Genomic DNA, 18,658 nt, shown 5'->3' with positions numbered 1-18,658 from the left:
CGACAATGTATTTCCTTAGTCTGAAAGAATATATACCAAAAGCATTTTTGTCATTTTTAAAGTAAGTGACTTGCTACTGTTTTCCAAATTTCCCTTCTCTTTCTTCTACAAAATGAACCAGTTGAGGGCTCTGATGAAATAACAAATGCAGAAAAAAAAAAAAAAAAAAAGAAAATTTCAGACTCTGGTAATGTGCTGAGGTCAATTCTGGGTAATATAAATTTTGGTTCCAAAGTGGCCAGCCAATTAGTTCAGCTGATGGAGTAAAAAAAGGTGCATGTATTTGAGAATTCCCAGCCTCTTTACGGACAGATGATACCAAACCATCAAGCTACGCTTACAAGCGGCAAGGATACCAGATTTTCAGCTTTAGGAATGTTCTATCTGCTCTCTCACCTACCAGCCACCAATAGCATTTCAGTGCTACTCAGTGTTGTAGCTGACTCCTATTTAGAGAGGACAAAAGGCACAACAGGTTCTGAAGTCAGTGCAAATGGGAATGTGGATCATGGCTCTGTCACTTTTCTGTAGTGTGTTCTCTGGTAAGTCAATTAACCTCTCTAAGGCCTCAACTTATTCTATGTACCAGGAGAATGATGATATCTATACATATCTATACCTCCATGGCACAACTAAAGGCACTATAAGCTGCACTGTGCAGTACTTGAGAATACAGAAAGCCTTTATGAAAGAGTAGTACTCAGCTTCATTATTCACCATAGGAAGATTATATCAGTCACTTTTCCAAGGTGAGGAAAGGCAATTTGACTACTGTAAAGGATCTGTATTTATATGTTACTGTTTTGATACCTTTTTCAGTAAGTTTCTCCGATTAAGTTAGACTGGTCTATTAATTTCCTGCTCTTTTCTGTCCATGGAAGCAAGTAGTAATGCAATTGACTCTTCAGCCTAACTGACTGATGCAAACAGGTACACCTGGCCTCGCGACCAGGTCATAGACACTGCTCTGGCGTTATTCTGACTGCTGGCTGGTTCTTTAACAGATGATATCAGACGTTCAAGTGATGGCTTGACCAGCCAAGTAGAGTATCAGGGTCTTATGAACATTTTTATACTTATCTTTGCAAGCTAGCCCCAACTCTAATTTTAGTCCACAGTAATGAAGAATAAGTTTTACTAACATATAAAGGGGGAAAAATAATCAAAGGAAACTTCTGTTTCCAAATACAAACTTAGCTCATATTTATACATCTCTGAAAAACAGAAATATGTGAAATTATTCAGATAATTCTGTAGGGCAGGGTTTAGCTGTTATCAGTATACCATTTTAGATGTTAAAATGCATGTTACAAAAATGTTATGAATGAGATCTATAAGACAGAGTATAGCAAACAAAAAAGGTGTAGAAAATTGGTTATGTAGTTAGCTAGTGTAAAGATGATAAACAGGTTGAGGCTCAAGGTTCAACTTAATATTGTATGTATACCATATAACCTCTTTGCTTTTATATCTGTGACACTTCTTAGACGGAGAGATGACGAGTAGGTAGAATGAATAGTTGTGACTAAGAAAATAATAAGAGAAAGATGTTACCAAAATCAGAACACCAAAGACCTGATACAGTCTAATTTGTAAGCTGAAGAAAAATAATATGCCCAAGAGATTCTGTGCAAGTTTTAAGTCTCATTCTTAGATAGCTCTTTTTGAGTTACTACATATCAGGCTGCTAAGATCTGCACCTGACAAAAGATATGGTCTTTAGACTTTCATCAATAGGCAGAGATTAGAGTGTATGGCTGGGAAAAAAATTAAGCTGAGAGTGGATGACCAGGAAGTTGCTGCTGTGTGCACAATGTGATGGGTAAGAGCCACTCTGACTCTTTCTTCTCACTTGGTGCCCACTTGTTACTTTTCAGCAATTCCTCAGTTTATCCTTTAGATAATAGGCTGATAAATTTTGCCCTATTAGCAATTATTTGGGCCTAGTCCAATTTCTTTCCAAAACCCAACTCATTGATATAAATTCTTAATATTTCATCAGTAATCAATTTTAAGTCCTAACTTCATTTTCTCTAAGAGTAATAGGAATAGGTTTTTTTTTAAAGTATTGTCTTAATCATATTTTTAGACATCTAAGATGTTCTCAAATGCTTCCCACATAACATCCAACAAATATAATTTTAGTATCTTCCACTAACTATGCTTCTTAATCTGCTAATGTTACTTTTTTATTCTGTACTTATTAAAACAAGTACTTATGGAAAGTTTATTCTGGACTCAGTATCACATTATGAGAATTAGCTCTCAAAATCTATGGGTCTTCCTCAGCATATAAATAAATAACTTGCTTATTCTTATATCTGAGCCTTTCTTCATTCATTTTTCTCACTCCAGGAATGTCCTCCTTGTCATTTCACATCTGAGACCCAAGTATGCAATCCAGTTGGGACCAGAATCAAACATGAGTACAGTCTAGAGAGCTTCCAGCACAAAGCTGTTTGCTTCCTCTTTTTTTTTTTTTTTAAATACCTTTATTTATTTATTTTTATATGGTGCTGAGGATCAAACCCAGCGCCTCGCACATGCTAGGTGAGCATTCTACTGCTGACCCAGCCCCTGATTGCTTCCTCTTGATTCTTCTTTGTGTCAGACCTTATCTTCTCTAATATATAAACTGTTCAGTGTCTACATAAGGTAGCCTAGGAAATAGTTTTTTCTGCTCTCCATTTTCATCTGCCAAAATCTCCTTATTCTAATACTAGACATTTCTTTTCATACGGTCTGTCAGAAGAGTACAACTGCTGAAGCCTTGCAAAGGTTAGTTTCCCCAAGGTGACACTTATGGGCTTTCACTGTGCAGTTCCTACAAGGACAGCTGCTGAGATCACCTGCCTGCTGGGACGGACGCAGGTGACAAAAGATGGTTAGGACTACAAATTTGTTGATGGCATTCTGGGATTTGTTAAGATAGTTTCAAAGGACAAGAAAAATGGAGGATCGTGGCTTAATTTATGGCTACTTGGTTACCAGGAAATTGTAACTTTGAGCAAAGACAAATTTTGCCCCTTATTTATTCACTTAATTTTTAATAAGAACCTGCTATATGTCAGACATGATTTTAAGATTAAACATCTGGACATGGCCTCTCTGCCAACAACATGGTCCCTACCCCAAAACATACTATTTCAATGAAGTAGAACTGATTTACTCAGTAAAAGCCATTTAGAAAGTATGACAGAAGCTGTGACAAGTAGAGGGTACACGAGGCACATATGCTCAATGACAGAAGCAAAACTCCAATAGCCACTTATCACTGGAGAAACAAACCAGGGTTTCACTTATTGTGAACTATTACACAATCAGTTGGAATAGTTATTAAGCATCTGAATGACCAAGTCCTTTACTCCCTAAAAGAAGGAAAGCCGAAAATCTGCATGTTTTTAAAGGTCTTCAATTATTTATGAAGTTCAGCCAGACTATATTGCTCTAGCAAAATCAAATTAAATATCTGGAGAAAAAAATGGAAACTTGTGAACCAATACTAAAACAGTTTTAGTATGAGTTTGCAAACTACATCTAGAATTGACAGTCCACCAAAACAAAGCCATTTTTTAAAAAAATTCAAGTGGCCAAAATTTCCTATAGGAAATACAAAGGACAGAAGGGTTTGAATGTTTTTATTTTTTAAAAAAATATATTTATTTTTTAATTGTAGTTGGACAAAATACCTACATTTATTTATTTATTTATTTTTATGTGGTGTTGAGGATCGAACCTAGAGCCTTGCATGTGGTAGGCAAGCGCTCTACTGCTGAGCCACAACCCCAGCCCAAATGTTCTTGCTTTTCTTGGTGATCTGGATTAAAGAAATGGAACTGTATTTTTTTCTGCTCCAGAAACTTTAAAAGGCAGCAAACTCGAATATGGCTGAAGTTTAACAAAACTACATCACTTTGAAATATTAACTCCTTTTGAGAAGTCTATTTTAATTCTTTCTAAAATGCATCTTTTAAAATACTTTAATACCACATATCATAAGAGTCACTTTTTGGAAACATGTACAAATAAAATTTTGAGCAACATATTCTTTAATTCAGCTGTGGCTGGAAAGTTTATTTCAAACATAAGTCACAAGCCTTAGAAGCTCAACAGAAACATGAAAGAAAGGGAGACTGCTGTTCTAGCTGTGTGTAGTGGGAAAACAAATGGTGTCATGTTCGGGAGACCACCAAGTGCAGCATTTATGTATCAATGACTTTACAGCTTGGGGTAAAACTATAACTATTCTTTATTTCATCATCTAAAACTGAATTTCCATCTGGATCTGTTCTGTAAAAAGGACAAGAACCTTGACTGTACTGAAACATTTGTAAATGAGAACAAAATATTTGTTTTATAGAAAATTTCCTTAAAGCTATAAAATATTTGTCACAGAAAATTGGCTTATCACCAACACAATGATCACCACAACCTAGCTAAACTTTAACTCAATCAGCACAAAAAGGACTGTGTAGATTTTAGAAACAAAGAACCAGTAATTTCTCTGTCAAAATTTATTTTAGAAGTAAAATAGATGTTCCCCCAATCTATTAGCTTAATAATACAATTCAGAAACTTGATTTGACACTTCAAATGTCTTACCTAAGTCGTTGTTTTTTGTTATAGCATTAGCTGCCCTGGTTCGGGGTCCTTGCTGTGTAAACTGATACCCAAATTTAAGGATATTTGCATTTTCCTCAAGCATCTTGGCTATTTCCAATTCTACAGCTGTTCCCAACTGTTGCCTCTGGAAGAATTAGAAATGAATATTAGTATTAAGAAACTAGGTCAAAATTTTTCTCAAGTAAATCAAGACTAAGATATTCAAACACATGTTAATAGCTGGTCTCTTTAAATTTTCCAATTCCTATAATGAACATAGAAACAACAAACAAAAAAAAAGTCTTTTTTTTCAATATACCTCCAGCCCTAATTTTTATTTTTTTTATTCTGAGACAGGGTCTAAATTGCCATAGCTTGCCTCAAATTTATGATTCTCCTGCCTCAAGTCTCTTGAATATCGGATTACGAGCATGCACCACTACACCCAGTAAGAAACAAAATTTTAAAAGATCAACACATGATCATACAGACATAAAAAAAAAGTGCATTCCATGAGACACCACTTCATGTCCATGAAGAAGAGAATGATGGGGGGAAAAAAGGATAAGCACATGGTATGGTGCTATGCACCTATTATCCCAGGTACAAAGGAGGCTGAGGCAGGAGGACTACTTAAAGCTCCCAGAAGTTTGAGACAAATCTGGGCAACATAGCATGACCCTGTTTAAAAAAAAAAAAAAAAAGACAACAGCAAGAAGAATGTGGGAAAAACTGAGGGTCCCCTCTGCATTTTTGGTAGGAATATAAAATTTTACAGCTGTCATGGAAAACCATTTGGCAACTGCTCAAGAATTTAAACAGAATAACCATACTATGAAGCAATTCTTTTTTTTTTTTAATATTTATTTTTTTAGTGTCTGGCGGACACAACATCTTTGTCTGTATGTGGTGCTGAGGATGGAACCCGGGCCGCACGCATGCCAGGCAAGCACGCTAATGCTTGAGCCACATCCCCAGCCCCATGAAGCAATTCTACTCCTAGGTATGTGCCCAAAAGAAATGAAACTCAAGTTCACACAAAAATTTTTACATGAATGGTCATAGTGGCATTGTTTTTATTAACTAAAAAAATAAAAACACAGTGTAATAGAATATTATTCATCCATCAAAAGGAAAGGAGTACTGATACATGCTATAGCATGGATGAACCTTCAGAAAATTATGATGGTAGGTCAAAAAAAAAACAGTCACAGAAAGTCACATATTACATAATTTCATTGAAACCTTATTACCAGTTTCCAGGCACTGGTAGAAGCAATGAATGTGAGTGATTGCTCATAGGTATGGGTTTTCTTTTTTGGACAGTTATTTTTCAAATTAAAAAAAATTAGTAACCACCCTGGATGGAAGCATTTCTAACATGTATAATTCTCTCTGCCTCTTTAAAAGTTCGTCTGGATATGGGTGACCCCAGCATTATGTTAAGTACCATGACTGTACTTACTTAGCCAGACAGACTGTGCCCTCAGGGTAACTAGATATTGGAAGTTTTGTTTTGTTTTTTAACAGTACTGTGGACTGAACCCGCTCTACCACTGAGTGACACTCCCAGTTTTTTTTTTTTTTTCATTTTGAAATGGGGTCTAAGTTGCTGAGGTTGGCCTTGAACTCATGATCCTCCTGCCTCAGTCTGCTGAGTAGCTGGGATTATAAGGTATGTGCCACCATGTCTGGCACTGTTCTTTCATTTAACCTATTCTATTAGTCTACTATGTGTTTGAGATTGTGACACATTATAAACATAAAAATCTACAATGTTGATCTTGCTACCAGAGAGCTAAAAAAAAAAAAAAAAAAAAAAAAAAAATGGAGGACAGACTGTCACATGTATGAGCCCTTTCAGTTCAAAATAGGCAGCTATCTCAATTCTCTTAAAATGACTCAGGGAAAGTTGCTTGGTACACATCTTTATATACATTAAGTTAATATTCTGGGTGCTCCAAATGTCCTCTCATCCCCTTTAGTCCCCCTTCCCCCCACCTGCTTTCCCTGCCCAGGTCCCAAGCCCTACACAGTGTGGGATGTAGCTATTGTACAACACTGACCTGATTGTCAATTTTAAGCTCTGCCAGGGTCTCATTATCTCTTAAACCATCAATCAGTGCCAGAACCCCAGCTCCTGTAATGAAGTTGGACTCCATATTTAAGCTCTTCAAAGTTTTGTTTACTTTCAGCATATCTGCAAAAGCCTAGAAATTCAAGAAAATATTTGGAGATTAAAATTTGATAGCACCTATTACATGCTGCACATTCCATAAATAAATACATAAATTAACATAACTGCCTTAATGTTTCTCTTTAGATTGTTTCAGCCTGACACAATATTGTAGAGGTTTCACATGTTTTCTATGTGTCACATGTACCCTGTTATAATCTTTAGGTTTTTTTTGGTCACATGCAATTTTCTACTCCTATTCACATTCTCATGTTTATTTATATGTTATTTCATGCTTCTTTCTCCTAAGTTTCTAAAGCTTTCTCTCAGTTTCTGTGTAGAAATAATTTCATCTTCTCTTACTGCAGCTGGGTCCTGCTGCAGCTGAATCACTGTGAAGCCAAACTGAGAAGAAATTATAGACTAAATTAATTTCCAAGGCAGAAGACCAAAAAAGATCACGGATAACTAGAACTGAAAGAGCTAAGACTATGGAGAAGAAAGAACTAACTAATTATTAAACTCCTCAAGGAATACTGTCTTTACTCTGCTTCCATTAAATTTCTCTCATGATCTGAGGCAATGCTAGTCATTTTGCTCAGTGTTTCTGTGTGTGTGTGTGTGTGTGTGTGTGTGTGTATGTCTCGGGGATTGACCCTGAGTTCAATGATTTTTACATATAATAATGATTTATACACAATGATTTATACATATAATAATCTGATACATATACACATAATAATATATGTACATACATATGTAATGATCTAACTCAAGTAAAATCATCAAATTCTGATGCTGTGTAAAAAAATTGACTTTGCAGTGGTAAGACAGAAGGTAGCTCATTAGGAGGCTCCTGCAGGAGTCCCAGTGAGAGAAGATGGTGGCTTGGATTAGGGCATAGTAATTAATGAAAATGGTTAAGAAGTGGTTAGAGTCTAGCTAAACATGGAGGTGCATGTCTGTAATAGCAGCAATTTTGGAGGGACTGCAGGTGTGTGCCACCAGGCCGGCTAGAATCCAACCATTTCCAGCCTCAGCAACTTGGCAAGGCCCTAAGGAATAGCAAGACCCTGTTTCAAAAATAAAAAAAAATAGAGGCTAGAGTTGTGGCTTAGAGGTAGAGCGCTTCTCCTAGCATGTATGAGGCACTGGGTCTGATCCTCAAAACCACATAAAATAAAAAAGATATTGTATCCATCTATAACTAAAAAATAAATATAAAAAAAAATAAAAAAGTCTGGGGCCAGGCACAGTGGCTCACACCTATAATCCCAGAGGCTCAGGAGGTGAAGGCTGGAGGATCACAGGTTCAAAGCTAGCCTCAGCAATTTAACAAGGCACTAAGCAACTCAGTGAGACCCTGTCTCTAATAAAATACAAAACAGGGCTAGGGATGTGGCTCAGTGGTTGAGTGATCCTGTATTCAATCCCTAATACCAAAAAAAAAAAAAAAAAAAAAAGGCTAGGGATGTAGCTCAGTGGTAAAGTACCTCTGGGTTAAATCCCTAGCACCAAATAAAATAATTAATTAAGTAAATAAAAGAAATTGGTTGGATTCTAGAAACATTTTGAAGATGGTACTGAATGTGTTTTTAAGGCTGTCAGAAAGGGATGTCAAAGATGATTCCTTTGTTTTGCCTGAGAAATAGATCAAAGTTGCTATTTAAGTAGAAAAGATTGTGAGTCAGGAGTTTGGTTTGGGAGTTTGATGTAGGTGTCTATTAAATATCCAAGTAAAGCTGTTGAGTAGGAAGGTGAGCATATGTAAGGAGTTCAGGAGAGAGGTACAAACTGGAGATAGTAACACTGGGAGTCATCAGCATACATAGTTAACATACATGGATGAAATGGAATGAGATCACCTAGGAAGGTGCAGACAGAGAAAAGAAGGATGAAGGCCTGGACCAATTCCAATGTTTAAAGGTTGGGGAGATGAGGAGGAACCTTGTGTAGGGAGCTGAAATCATTTAGTGAGGTTAGAAGAGAACCAAAGGGAGTGAAATTCCCAAAACAAAGTGAAGGAAAAGGTTCATACCATGACCAGGGATTTATCTCAGGAATGCAAGGCTGACTTAACATACAAAAATCATTAGTGTTAATGTATCATATTAATAAAGAACAAAAGCCACAGGATCATTTCCACAGAGAAGAAGCAAAAACATTAAAAAAAATATATGGTTTTTATGTGCTGGTATGAAAAGATCTCTAAGATAAATGTTGAGTGAAAAATCAAGTTGCAGAACAGTATATATTGCATAATTCCATTTATGTTTTTGTTTTCACAGTGCTGGGGATCAAACCCAGAGCCTTGAACACATCAAGCAAGCACTCTACCACTGAGTTATACCCCAATCTCCATTTATGTTTTAAAAAGTTCATGGAAAGAAATGCAGGAAAGGGCTGGGGATGTGGCTCAAGCTGTAGTGCGCTCACCTAGCATGCGCAGGGCCCTGGGTTCGATCCTCAGCACCACATACAAATAAAGATGTTATGTCCACTGAAAACTAAAAAAAAAAAAAAAAAAAAAAAAAAAAAAAAATTCTCTCTCTCTCTTAAAAATAAAAAAAAGAAATGCAGGAAAATAAACACAAAAAGGTAGTAAATAATGAATTACCTAATAGTGAGCTTAAACATCAATTGAAAAAAGGGACTAAATCTTGTTTAAAAAATCAGTTTGACCTCATTGTAACATATCCAGGTATGCATGCATTATTTCAATATTCTTAATAGTAGTGTACTTACAACAGCAACAGGATCATTGCTTCGGGTGGCTGCAAGACTGAAATATTTCACATGTGTATTGGTTTCCAAAGCCTTTGCAAAGTCTTTTAGGGTTGGAATTGGGATATTCTTGAAAGACAATAACATGTAACATATTTCATTTTAGTTTTTAAATTCAGTCCATTAATTAAATATACGTGTACTTACTTTGTGTTTTAAAAGATACTCAGAAATTATAATAGCAAGTTTATAAATGAAAAATAGCAGTGTCCTCAATATCTATGTGACTTCTCTATATTGGTGCGTTTGCAGAAACGTACCACTATTTCTCTAGCACTTCAGTTAAAAGAAACTCACCATTCTACTTTTAATTGTCTTAGTATATGAAACCAACCCCTAATTGTCCAAAATGGAACCACTTTTCTCTAAGAAGAGAGATGTGAAGTCTGCCTCCACTGAGTATGATTCCTGAGGCAGATGACATACTATTCTCAGTTGCTTAGTTTACAGATTTAGGAGAGATTAACCCTATACTACCTAAAGGAGGAAAATATGGAAAGCACTGATTTCTCTGGTGGGCAATCAAGATGCCAAGTCCCTATAGTCTTAAAGATCATTAATCTTTACTTAGAAACAAAGAGATACAGGGAGTGAATTAAAAAAAACAACAACAAAAAAAACAGACAATTAGTGATCAATAAGGATACTGATTTTCTCCAAGACCTTCTTTCCTCCTAACTCATTTCTTCTTTCCTTACTCCAAGGAAGAGTTGCATTGTTTAAAAACCAATAAAATCTCAGAAAACCCATTTCTAGATTATTTACCCAAGAGAAATAAAAACATATGTTCACATGAGAACTTGTACTGTAGTTTTATATGTAATCATCCCCAATTAGAAGCAACCAATATGGATAAACACAGTGTAGCATATCCACAGGATGGAACGCTACTCAGCAATAAAGGAACAAAATCCTGATACCTGCAACAACAGGCAAATCTCAAATACATTATGCCAAATGAGAAAGCCAGACTCAAAAGGCTACATTCTGTAGGATTCTTTTTACATGACATTCTAGAAAATGCAGAATTATGGAGAAAAAAAATAGACTGGTGGTTGTCAGTGGTGAGTTGTGGGGAAGAGAATGACTACAAAGGAGTATGAGGAACTTCTGGGGTAACAGACATGTTTTATATCTTTACTTTGGCAATGGTCATACAACTGTGTATATTTGTCAAAACTTAGAACTGTATACTAAAAGGGAGAATTTTACCACATACAAACAACACCTTAAAAAAATTTAATTTGGCAAGATGTGGTGACGCATGCGTGTAATACCAGAAGCTCGGGAGGCTGAGGCAGGAGGACTGCAAGTTCAAAGCCAGCCTCAGCAAAAGCAAGGTGCTAAGCAACTCAGTGAGACCCTGTCTCTAAATAAAATACAAAATAGGGCTGGGGATGTGGCTCAGTGGTCAAGTGCCCCAGAGTCCAATCACCTGTCCCAAAACAAACAAACAACAAAAAGAAACTAATTTAAAAAACAATAACAGAGCTGGGGACGTAGCTCAAAGGTAGAGCATTTGCCTCCTAAGCAAAAGGGCCTGGGTTCAATGACCAGTGCCACAAAACAAACAAAACCCCAAAGACTGAAGTTCTTCAAAGAAGGTAGTACTTTAAAGGTCAGAGAGATTTACCAAGAGTTTTTAGGGCTTACACCTTATATAATAAAACTCTTTTAAAAGTAAGTAAAAAACACTATTCTATAATACCTTAATTTCCAAAATTTGAAGGAACCTATATTACTACATGCTCATGAGCAAAAACTTTACCTTAAAGTAGAATCAGACTTCTAATATCAAAACTACCTCACTGTTATCCTAGGTTCAACTAATTCAAAGCAATACAAAACAACTTTATTGTCTACATTTACCTTTATGTTATTCAAATTAACTTCAACAAGATGAGCATCGTTTTCTTTAATTCTCTTTAAACTCTCTTCAACGTTGGTTGGATTTGGTGGCTCATCAAATGCTGGAAGAATCTTTTCACCTTTCACTACATCTGTAGTAAACAATGAAAAGAGCACAAGTTGACAGATTGAGAATGGATTCACACAGTTACTTGGTAACACACACCTGTCTCTCTCTTTCATACATGCACACACACATACTTAACAGAATAGATTTAAGAGTTCCTTCTCCATAATTCCTAAAAGAACCTTTGTGTGTTGACATATACATATAAAGTTGAAATAAGATATTATTAAATACAAACACCAAGGGAAGACTAGGCTCTTTCTCATTTAAATTCATCAAGACAGTCTTCTTCAAGATAGCAAATCAAGGGAGATGGGGAAGTTCTTTCTCACTGAATGGAAAATTTAGTGTGTTCTATATTTTATAAAACCAAAGGATTTCTTTTCCCATTCAACAGAATATGTTTATTTAAAGAGCCCTGCCCCTTAATGAAACAAGGGATCTGGCCAATGGGATGCTGAAATCATTAGGTAAATAAGGAGCTTTACACAGATGATCTGATTACCAACATCTGAATCTACTGATCAATCTTAACAAGTTCCCCAAAGGTGAGGATCAGTCTCGACAAGCTGCTACTGCTGTTTCTTTCTTTCTTTTTTGGTACAAAGGATTGAACACAGGGAGGCTTAACCACTGAGCCAATCCCCAGCCCTTTTTATTTTTCATTTAGAGACAGAGTTTCACTAAGTTGCTTAGGGCCTTCCTGAGGCTGCTGAGGCTAGTTTTGAACTTATGATCCTCCTGCCTCAGCCTCCCAAGTGGCTGGGATTACATGCATATGCTACCATAGCTAGCTAGATAAGCTTCTTAATGTGATTCAATTACCAACTGTGAGGCATTCTTAAAAAAAAAAAAAAAAAAAAAAAAAAACAACAACAACAAAAAAACAAAGCCCTGCAGCTGAATCTGATCAAGCTACTAGACTGAACAGAAACAAAGGAGACACGAAAGGTAACATCATGGGGTTGCAATCAGCTGAATCCAGGGTGTAGACATTTTTACTTTAATGAAACCCCGTTTCTTCAAGAAATAAATGACATGAAAGAGTGTGGGGGGGGGGAAGAGCCAGTTGAGGAGAACTGTTAAGAAATTAAGAGAGACTGGAAAATCAAATAACCAAATGCAATGTGTAACCCTTATTTGGATCATGATTTAAACCAAGCATGAAATGACATTTTTGAAAAAACATGGAAAATCTGGACTTGCAATGGATTTTGGAGATACGAAAAAATTATTCATGTTTAAGTTTAACAATGGCATGTGGCTGTTAAAAAGAAATGACTTGGCTAGGCTCGTTGGGGCTGAGACTGGAGGATCAAAGCCAGCCTCAGCCACAGGGAGGTGCTAAGTAACTCAGTGAGACCCTGTCTCTAAATAAAATACAAACATAGGGCTGGGGATGTGGCTCAGGGTGCACCTGAGTTCAATCCCTGGTACCCTTCCCCCCCGCCAAAAAAAAAAAAAAAAGACTTCTTTATTTGTAAGAGATACATATGGAAAATATTTACGGATGAAGTAACACAAGTGAACAGGATTGGTTTTAAAATACTTAAGAAAAAAAAGTGGATTAAGTTGGAAGTGAGGCAGAAGGTAGATGAAACAAGGTTGGCAAAATGTTAAAATACAGCTGAAACTAGGAGACGAATACAATATTCTTTTTTTCTTTTATGTATATTAAAATATTTCTTAAAGAAAAAGTTAAATTTAAACTGGGGAGGATGGCCATATTATAGACCATTATAAAACAATGTTGTGAAGATGTCTGAATGAGGTATATCTATATATACTAACCAGGAAACATGGTACATTGCTGAGTGATTTACTCCACAGCATGTGTTAAAACTGCTGATTGTGTGTGACAATGAGGCTCCTTAAGTCTTCATTCTAAATCCTAGCTCCCTCACATGCAAATTAAAGATAACAACAACAACAACAACAATAATAATAATACTTCACAGAACTGTTGTAAGGATTGAGAATAATCCACATTCAGAAACTGTGCCCAAAAAACATAGCCACAGAAAAAAAATTAGCCAATAGCATTATTACTATAAGGTACAAGGAATATTTATAATATATCACTTTAAAAAAAATTCCCTTTAAAACAACTCCCCTCAAACAATTTATATTATATATAACACATATAGATTTGTATAAACAGTAAAGTCTAGAAGGTTATATATCAAATTGTTAACAGGATGGTGGTGGAGGAGTAGCGGGCACAATGACTGTGGATGGAGATATTTTTACTTCTTATCCTTATACACTATTTAAAAGTGCTACAAATCATGTATTGCCTTAAGAATTTAAAAACACTTTAACAATGTATTTTTTTAATTTTTAAAAAATATTTATTAAAAAATGTTTTAAAAAACCATTTAATATTTCAAGCCAGACTGAGAGGCTTAGGGGCTGAATATTTTTGTGGTTTCTCCTGAATCTGATTTTATAACATAGGTTCTTTGAACTGCTTTGAATTTCTTAGAAATCAGCAATAACAATGATAACTTGTCAATAAAAACTAAGTCTAACTAGTTTTTTTGTTTTGTTTTGTTTTTTTTTTTTTTAGGTTCTGGGGATTGATTCCAGGGTCTTGCATACTATGTTTTATATTGCTTACTATTAATATTACTTACTGAGATAACAGCAGTTCCTAGTACATTTGCTAACAAATTAAGCAAAAAGTATTTATTACTTTATTTTCAATGGCTTTGTCAATATCATCAAACTGAAATTTTATTTCAAGTACATATATACAATATTTGGTATATAAATACTAAGACTAATACATGAAGAAAACAATATATTTAGTAAAGGATTGGAATTCACAAAATATTTTAAGTACTCACTTGAAAAATGTCCTTTATCAACACCATTACTACTTCCCACTATATCACAAAATTGTGTATTTGTTATCAAATTATGCATCCCAAGAATAGCTGTAAATATAGGAAAAGAGAATTAGGCTTTATTTCCATCTGCTTTAAACTCCCTCCCACCCCGAGACAGAGTCCTGAGCTCTGTTGTCCAGGCTAGTCTCTTCGGTTCAAGTGATTCTCCTGCCTCAGTCTCCCAAGTAGGTGGAACTATAGGTTTGCACCAATGTACCTGGCTTGCAACCAAAAATTGTTATCAATAACTTTAACATGCTCCAGATACTTTTTTTTACTAACTAAATGCAAATTTTACAGTAAAAGAGGAGATAAAGTGATTAAAAATCACCTACAATCTCATTCTCACAAATACCCTTGTTACTTTCCTTCCTATTTCTGAATTTAAGATTATCCCACACTTTAAAATTCAGATTCACAGCTGAAGTCAGCCTAACCATATTTAAGGTAAACCAGTGCTTAGCTCCATCTGGTGGCTAAAAAAGAAAATTGATCAATTTATTTCAAGGTTTCAAGGAACATAATGCTATAAAAGACAGGTTTCAACTTATTTCTGCTATTTTTTAATTTTTTTAAGTTGTCAATGGACCTTTACTTTTATTTATATGTGATGCTGAGAATCAAACCCAGTGCCTCACACATGGTAGGCATGCACTCTATCACTGAGCTACAACCCCAGTCCCTCTGCTATTTTTATATTTGTTAAATTCATGTCATTTAAGTTACATTTGCATTCTAGCTGATTAGAATACTATTAAATTCTCAAAGAATAAAGTAGCATCCCTCAGGAAATAAGTTTAATTTTTTATGCCTTTTTTGTACAAATAAGTCAGAAGTTTCAGTATGCCCCTGACCCATTTCACTCTTATAAATGTACATCTATAAATCCACCAGTCCTCAGTCCCTCAAGAAATATAGCGCATGCTCTGTGACACCACACTTCAACTTTCCTCTTCCAAGGTCCTTCCCAAAGAACCATCATTACTACTTTCAAACATGTTAGTTCTTGGGGTTATTTGGTACTAAGATCTACCCATGTGTCATATTTTTCTGTTGAGAAAAATGGCAGAGATTTCACTCGTCTATATAAGACATTCACAATGATGAAAATAATAAGAGAGTTTGGAGTGCTCCATATACACTTTAAAAAGTTAGCAAAGTGGCAAGTAAAATTCAGAACTGACTGATCCACTTGCTTTCCAGTGACTTATCTCTAGGTCTTCTGATAAAATAGGGCAGCAATCGACCCTTGAAGACTCTTTCAGTTTTCAGATAGGACAGCTTCTAGCCCAGCACATGGTGATGAAAGATTTTTATCAAAACTTTCAAGTACAGCAACATAGGAGAAGTGTCAAACATAAAATAAATCCTTATAGTGTAAACACTTCACTATTGAGAATATTTAAAGAAATCTGTCAGATTGCTGTGTGAAATACAAAGCCAAATATATGGCTACTCATCTTTAGCAGGTGGTTAGGCAAAGAAAGCATTTGTAGGATGGATACTGATGCATCCTTTGGTCTCTCCCCATCCCAGATACTCATTCATAAATTTGTTTTAGGGATACCTGCAAGGTCACACAATTCTGTATCAGAAGCACTCATCAAAGCTTCTTCTAATTCTGGATCAACAGATACACTTTCCTCTGTCAAAGTCTGTACAGGTTTCTGTTTGGGGATAAATATTTTTCCTGTAAAATAAAAACATTTTATTAATTTCACTACTATAGTTATTTAACTCATTACCATTTTACCTTTCTTCCAACAAACATTATTAAAAGTATACACAACCAAAGTTGAAGGAAAAGTCAAGATTAACATCCAGTGATTTTGTTTCATTTTTGATGCGGATTTATTGAATTTCCAGGACAATACCTTAGAAAGAAAAGATAACAGAAATTTTCCCACCTGAGGAAATAAAAATTGGCTCTTTTTAGAGTAATTATGAGTTGCTTTATAAATACTGACTCAATAAATAAATGAATAAGCAAAACCCACAACACTTTTAAAAAAATCCAATGTCTTGTTTTTTTTTAATTTTTTTTTTTCAGTTGTAGTTGGACACAATACCTTTATTTTGTTTGTTTATTTTTATGTGGTGCTGAGGATCAAACCCAGGGCCTTGCACGTGCTAGGTGAGCGTTCTACTGCTGAGCCACAACCCCAGCCCCAATGTCTTGTTCTTAAGCAACAAATTGCCATAGTCACTTGAGGAATGCTAGAAGCAATCATGACTCTAGAAATTTAATATCCACTTACAAAGAAATTCCCATATGTTCTGAGTGGTATTCTGAAACTCTTGATCACTGTGCCTCTAAGCATCAATGGACATTAAGAAGGTTATCTGTGCTGGGCATCTCCCACATGTGACTATTAAGTTATAGTGAGAATAATGATTTTTTGCAACTCTACATCTTCAAGTCTTTCGGATTAGGTATCTTCTTACTTAAAAAAAAAAAAAATGGCACTTGGTCAATTCCAAATGTGTTTGGATTAGTAGGGCTGAATTAAGTGAATATTAACAGAATGCTCAATTAAAAGTAGTTTAAACTTTTGCCTCTGAAACATTAATGTGCACTGCAGTAACCTAGTGACTGATTAAAGTACAAATTCTGACACAGCAGGTCTGAAGTGGGGTGGGAGATTCTGCATTCCTAACCATAACCTCCCAGATGATGCTGACACTGCTTATACACAGAATGCTCTTAAAGCAGCAAGGATTCAACCAGTAAGGATGTTTATTATCTCAATAACAAGGTTCTAGGGTTTAGCAGCTCAATGTTGAAATGCAGAATCCAGGCTCTTTCCACGTTTCTTTTTGGCTGCTCCAGCATGAAATTCTTTGTTCTAAAGCCTTCAAAGTCTCAAGATGGCCTCTACAGTGCCAATTGTCTGTCTCCATGAAATAAGACAGGAAGGAAAGAAGGGTACTTTCTCAATTGTCAACTTTTACAAGGAAAACTTCCTCAGACTTCTCTGGTCTTACCTTCCAGCAATGGGTCACATGTTCATGCCTCAGCTTCAAAGGTAGCTTTGAAGGAATCATTGCTGAATAGGCAATGAGTGTTTATCCCAATATTGAAAGCAAGTGAAGTACGTCTATTTCCTTAATTCCCTGAACATTTACCCATGGCTACATTTACATATTCTGCACATGTGCCTGAATTCTTCAAACTTTTCAAGGACATGGTCTACATTCTGTTCATCCTGTGTCCTTGCCTAGAGCACAGTAAGCAATCCAACTTGTATGGTAAATAATTTGGTGATCATCTCTAGATCAATGACCTCACTTTATAGAGTATAATTTAAATATTTTGGTTCAAAGTAACAGCAGAACTAACTCAAGAGGAGAAGTTCTCAAACTCTCCCCCAACCCCCTTTTTTTTGAAGGGGGGGGCAAGGATACTAGGGGTTTAACCCAGGGACACTTTATCACTGAGCTAAATCACCAGTCCTTTAAAAAATTTTTAATTTTGAGACAAGGTCTTGCTAAGTTGCTGAGGCTGGCCTTCAACTTGTGATTCTCTTGCCTCTGCTTCCTAAATTGCTGGATTACAACCATGCACCACCACATCCAGCGAGAAGTTCCCACACTTCTAAGTCAGTCCTTTTTTCAATAAACTAGTGGCTTACAGACTTAATTTTTTTTAGCAGTAGACTTCCCCCCACCATAAAAAAAGCCAAATTATATGGGAGTATACATAATTGATCTTACTATCAAATTTTGGAGTTCTGGTGATTAGATAATCTTTTATTATTGGTCACAGAAAAAGACAAATAGCAAATCATTATGTTCTGATAATTCCATGGTAGTTTTTACTGTTGATATTAAAGGATTTCAGTGCATAGTATCCAAGGTTGAGAACCAATGGATTATTGAATTTGTTGACTGAATAAAACCACACAAGCTATTTACCATAAACATTTGAAAATTAGGGCTGGGGTTGTGGCTCATAGCCTTGCACATATGAGGAGCTGGGTTTGATCTTCAGCACCATATATATATATATATATATATATATATATATATATATATATATATATATATATATATAAAAAGGTAGTATGCCCATCTATGACTTAAAAAAAAAATTTTTTTAAATTGAAAAGTGAAGTAATACTATGTTAAATAGCTTCATTTAGTCTTCCTAGAGTATGTATATATACCAAAATATCATGTTGTACACCACAAATATACATAGTTTTTATTTGTCAGTTAAAAAAAAAAGAC

At 35.5% G+C, this 18,658-nt stretch overlaps 1 protein-coding gene across 1 annotated transcript in view; it reads right to left on the bottom strand.

Annotated features, from left to right (window-relative positions):
• Nucleotides 1-18,658, bottom strand: part of Tmod3 (tropomodulin 3) — a 70,151-nt gene that overhangs the window by 5,756 nt on the left and 45,737 nt on the right. Inside the window, exons 4-9 of the mRNA XM_076850790.2 lie at nt 15,996-16,118; nt 14,387-14,476; nt 11,432-11,562; nt 9,524-9,631; nt 6,669-6,812; nt 4,603-4,747 (exon numbers count right to left, since the gene is read on the bottom strand). Coding sequence (XP_076706905.1) covers nt 4,603-4,747; nt 6,669-6,812; nt 9,524-9,631; nt 11,432-11,562; nt 14,387-14,476; nt 15,996-16,118 — 741 coding nt within the window. The remainder of the gene's footprint in view (nt 1-4,602; nt 4,748-6,668; nt 6,813-9,523; nt 9,632-11,431; nt 11,563-14,386; nt 14,477-15,995; nt 16,119-18,658) is intronic.

This window comes from Callospermophilus lateralis, chromosome 3, assembly GCF_048772815.1.
Source record: "Callospermophilus lateralis isolate mCalLat2 chromosome 3, mCalLat2.hap1, whole genome shotgun sequence".
Classification (NCBI taxonomy): Eukaryota; Metazoa; Chordata; class Mammalia; order Rodentia; family Sciuridae; genus Callospermophilus; species Callospermophilus lateralis.
This window is presented reverse-complemented; position numbering and strand designations above follow the sequence as displayed.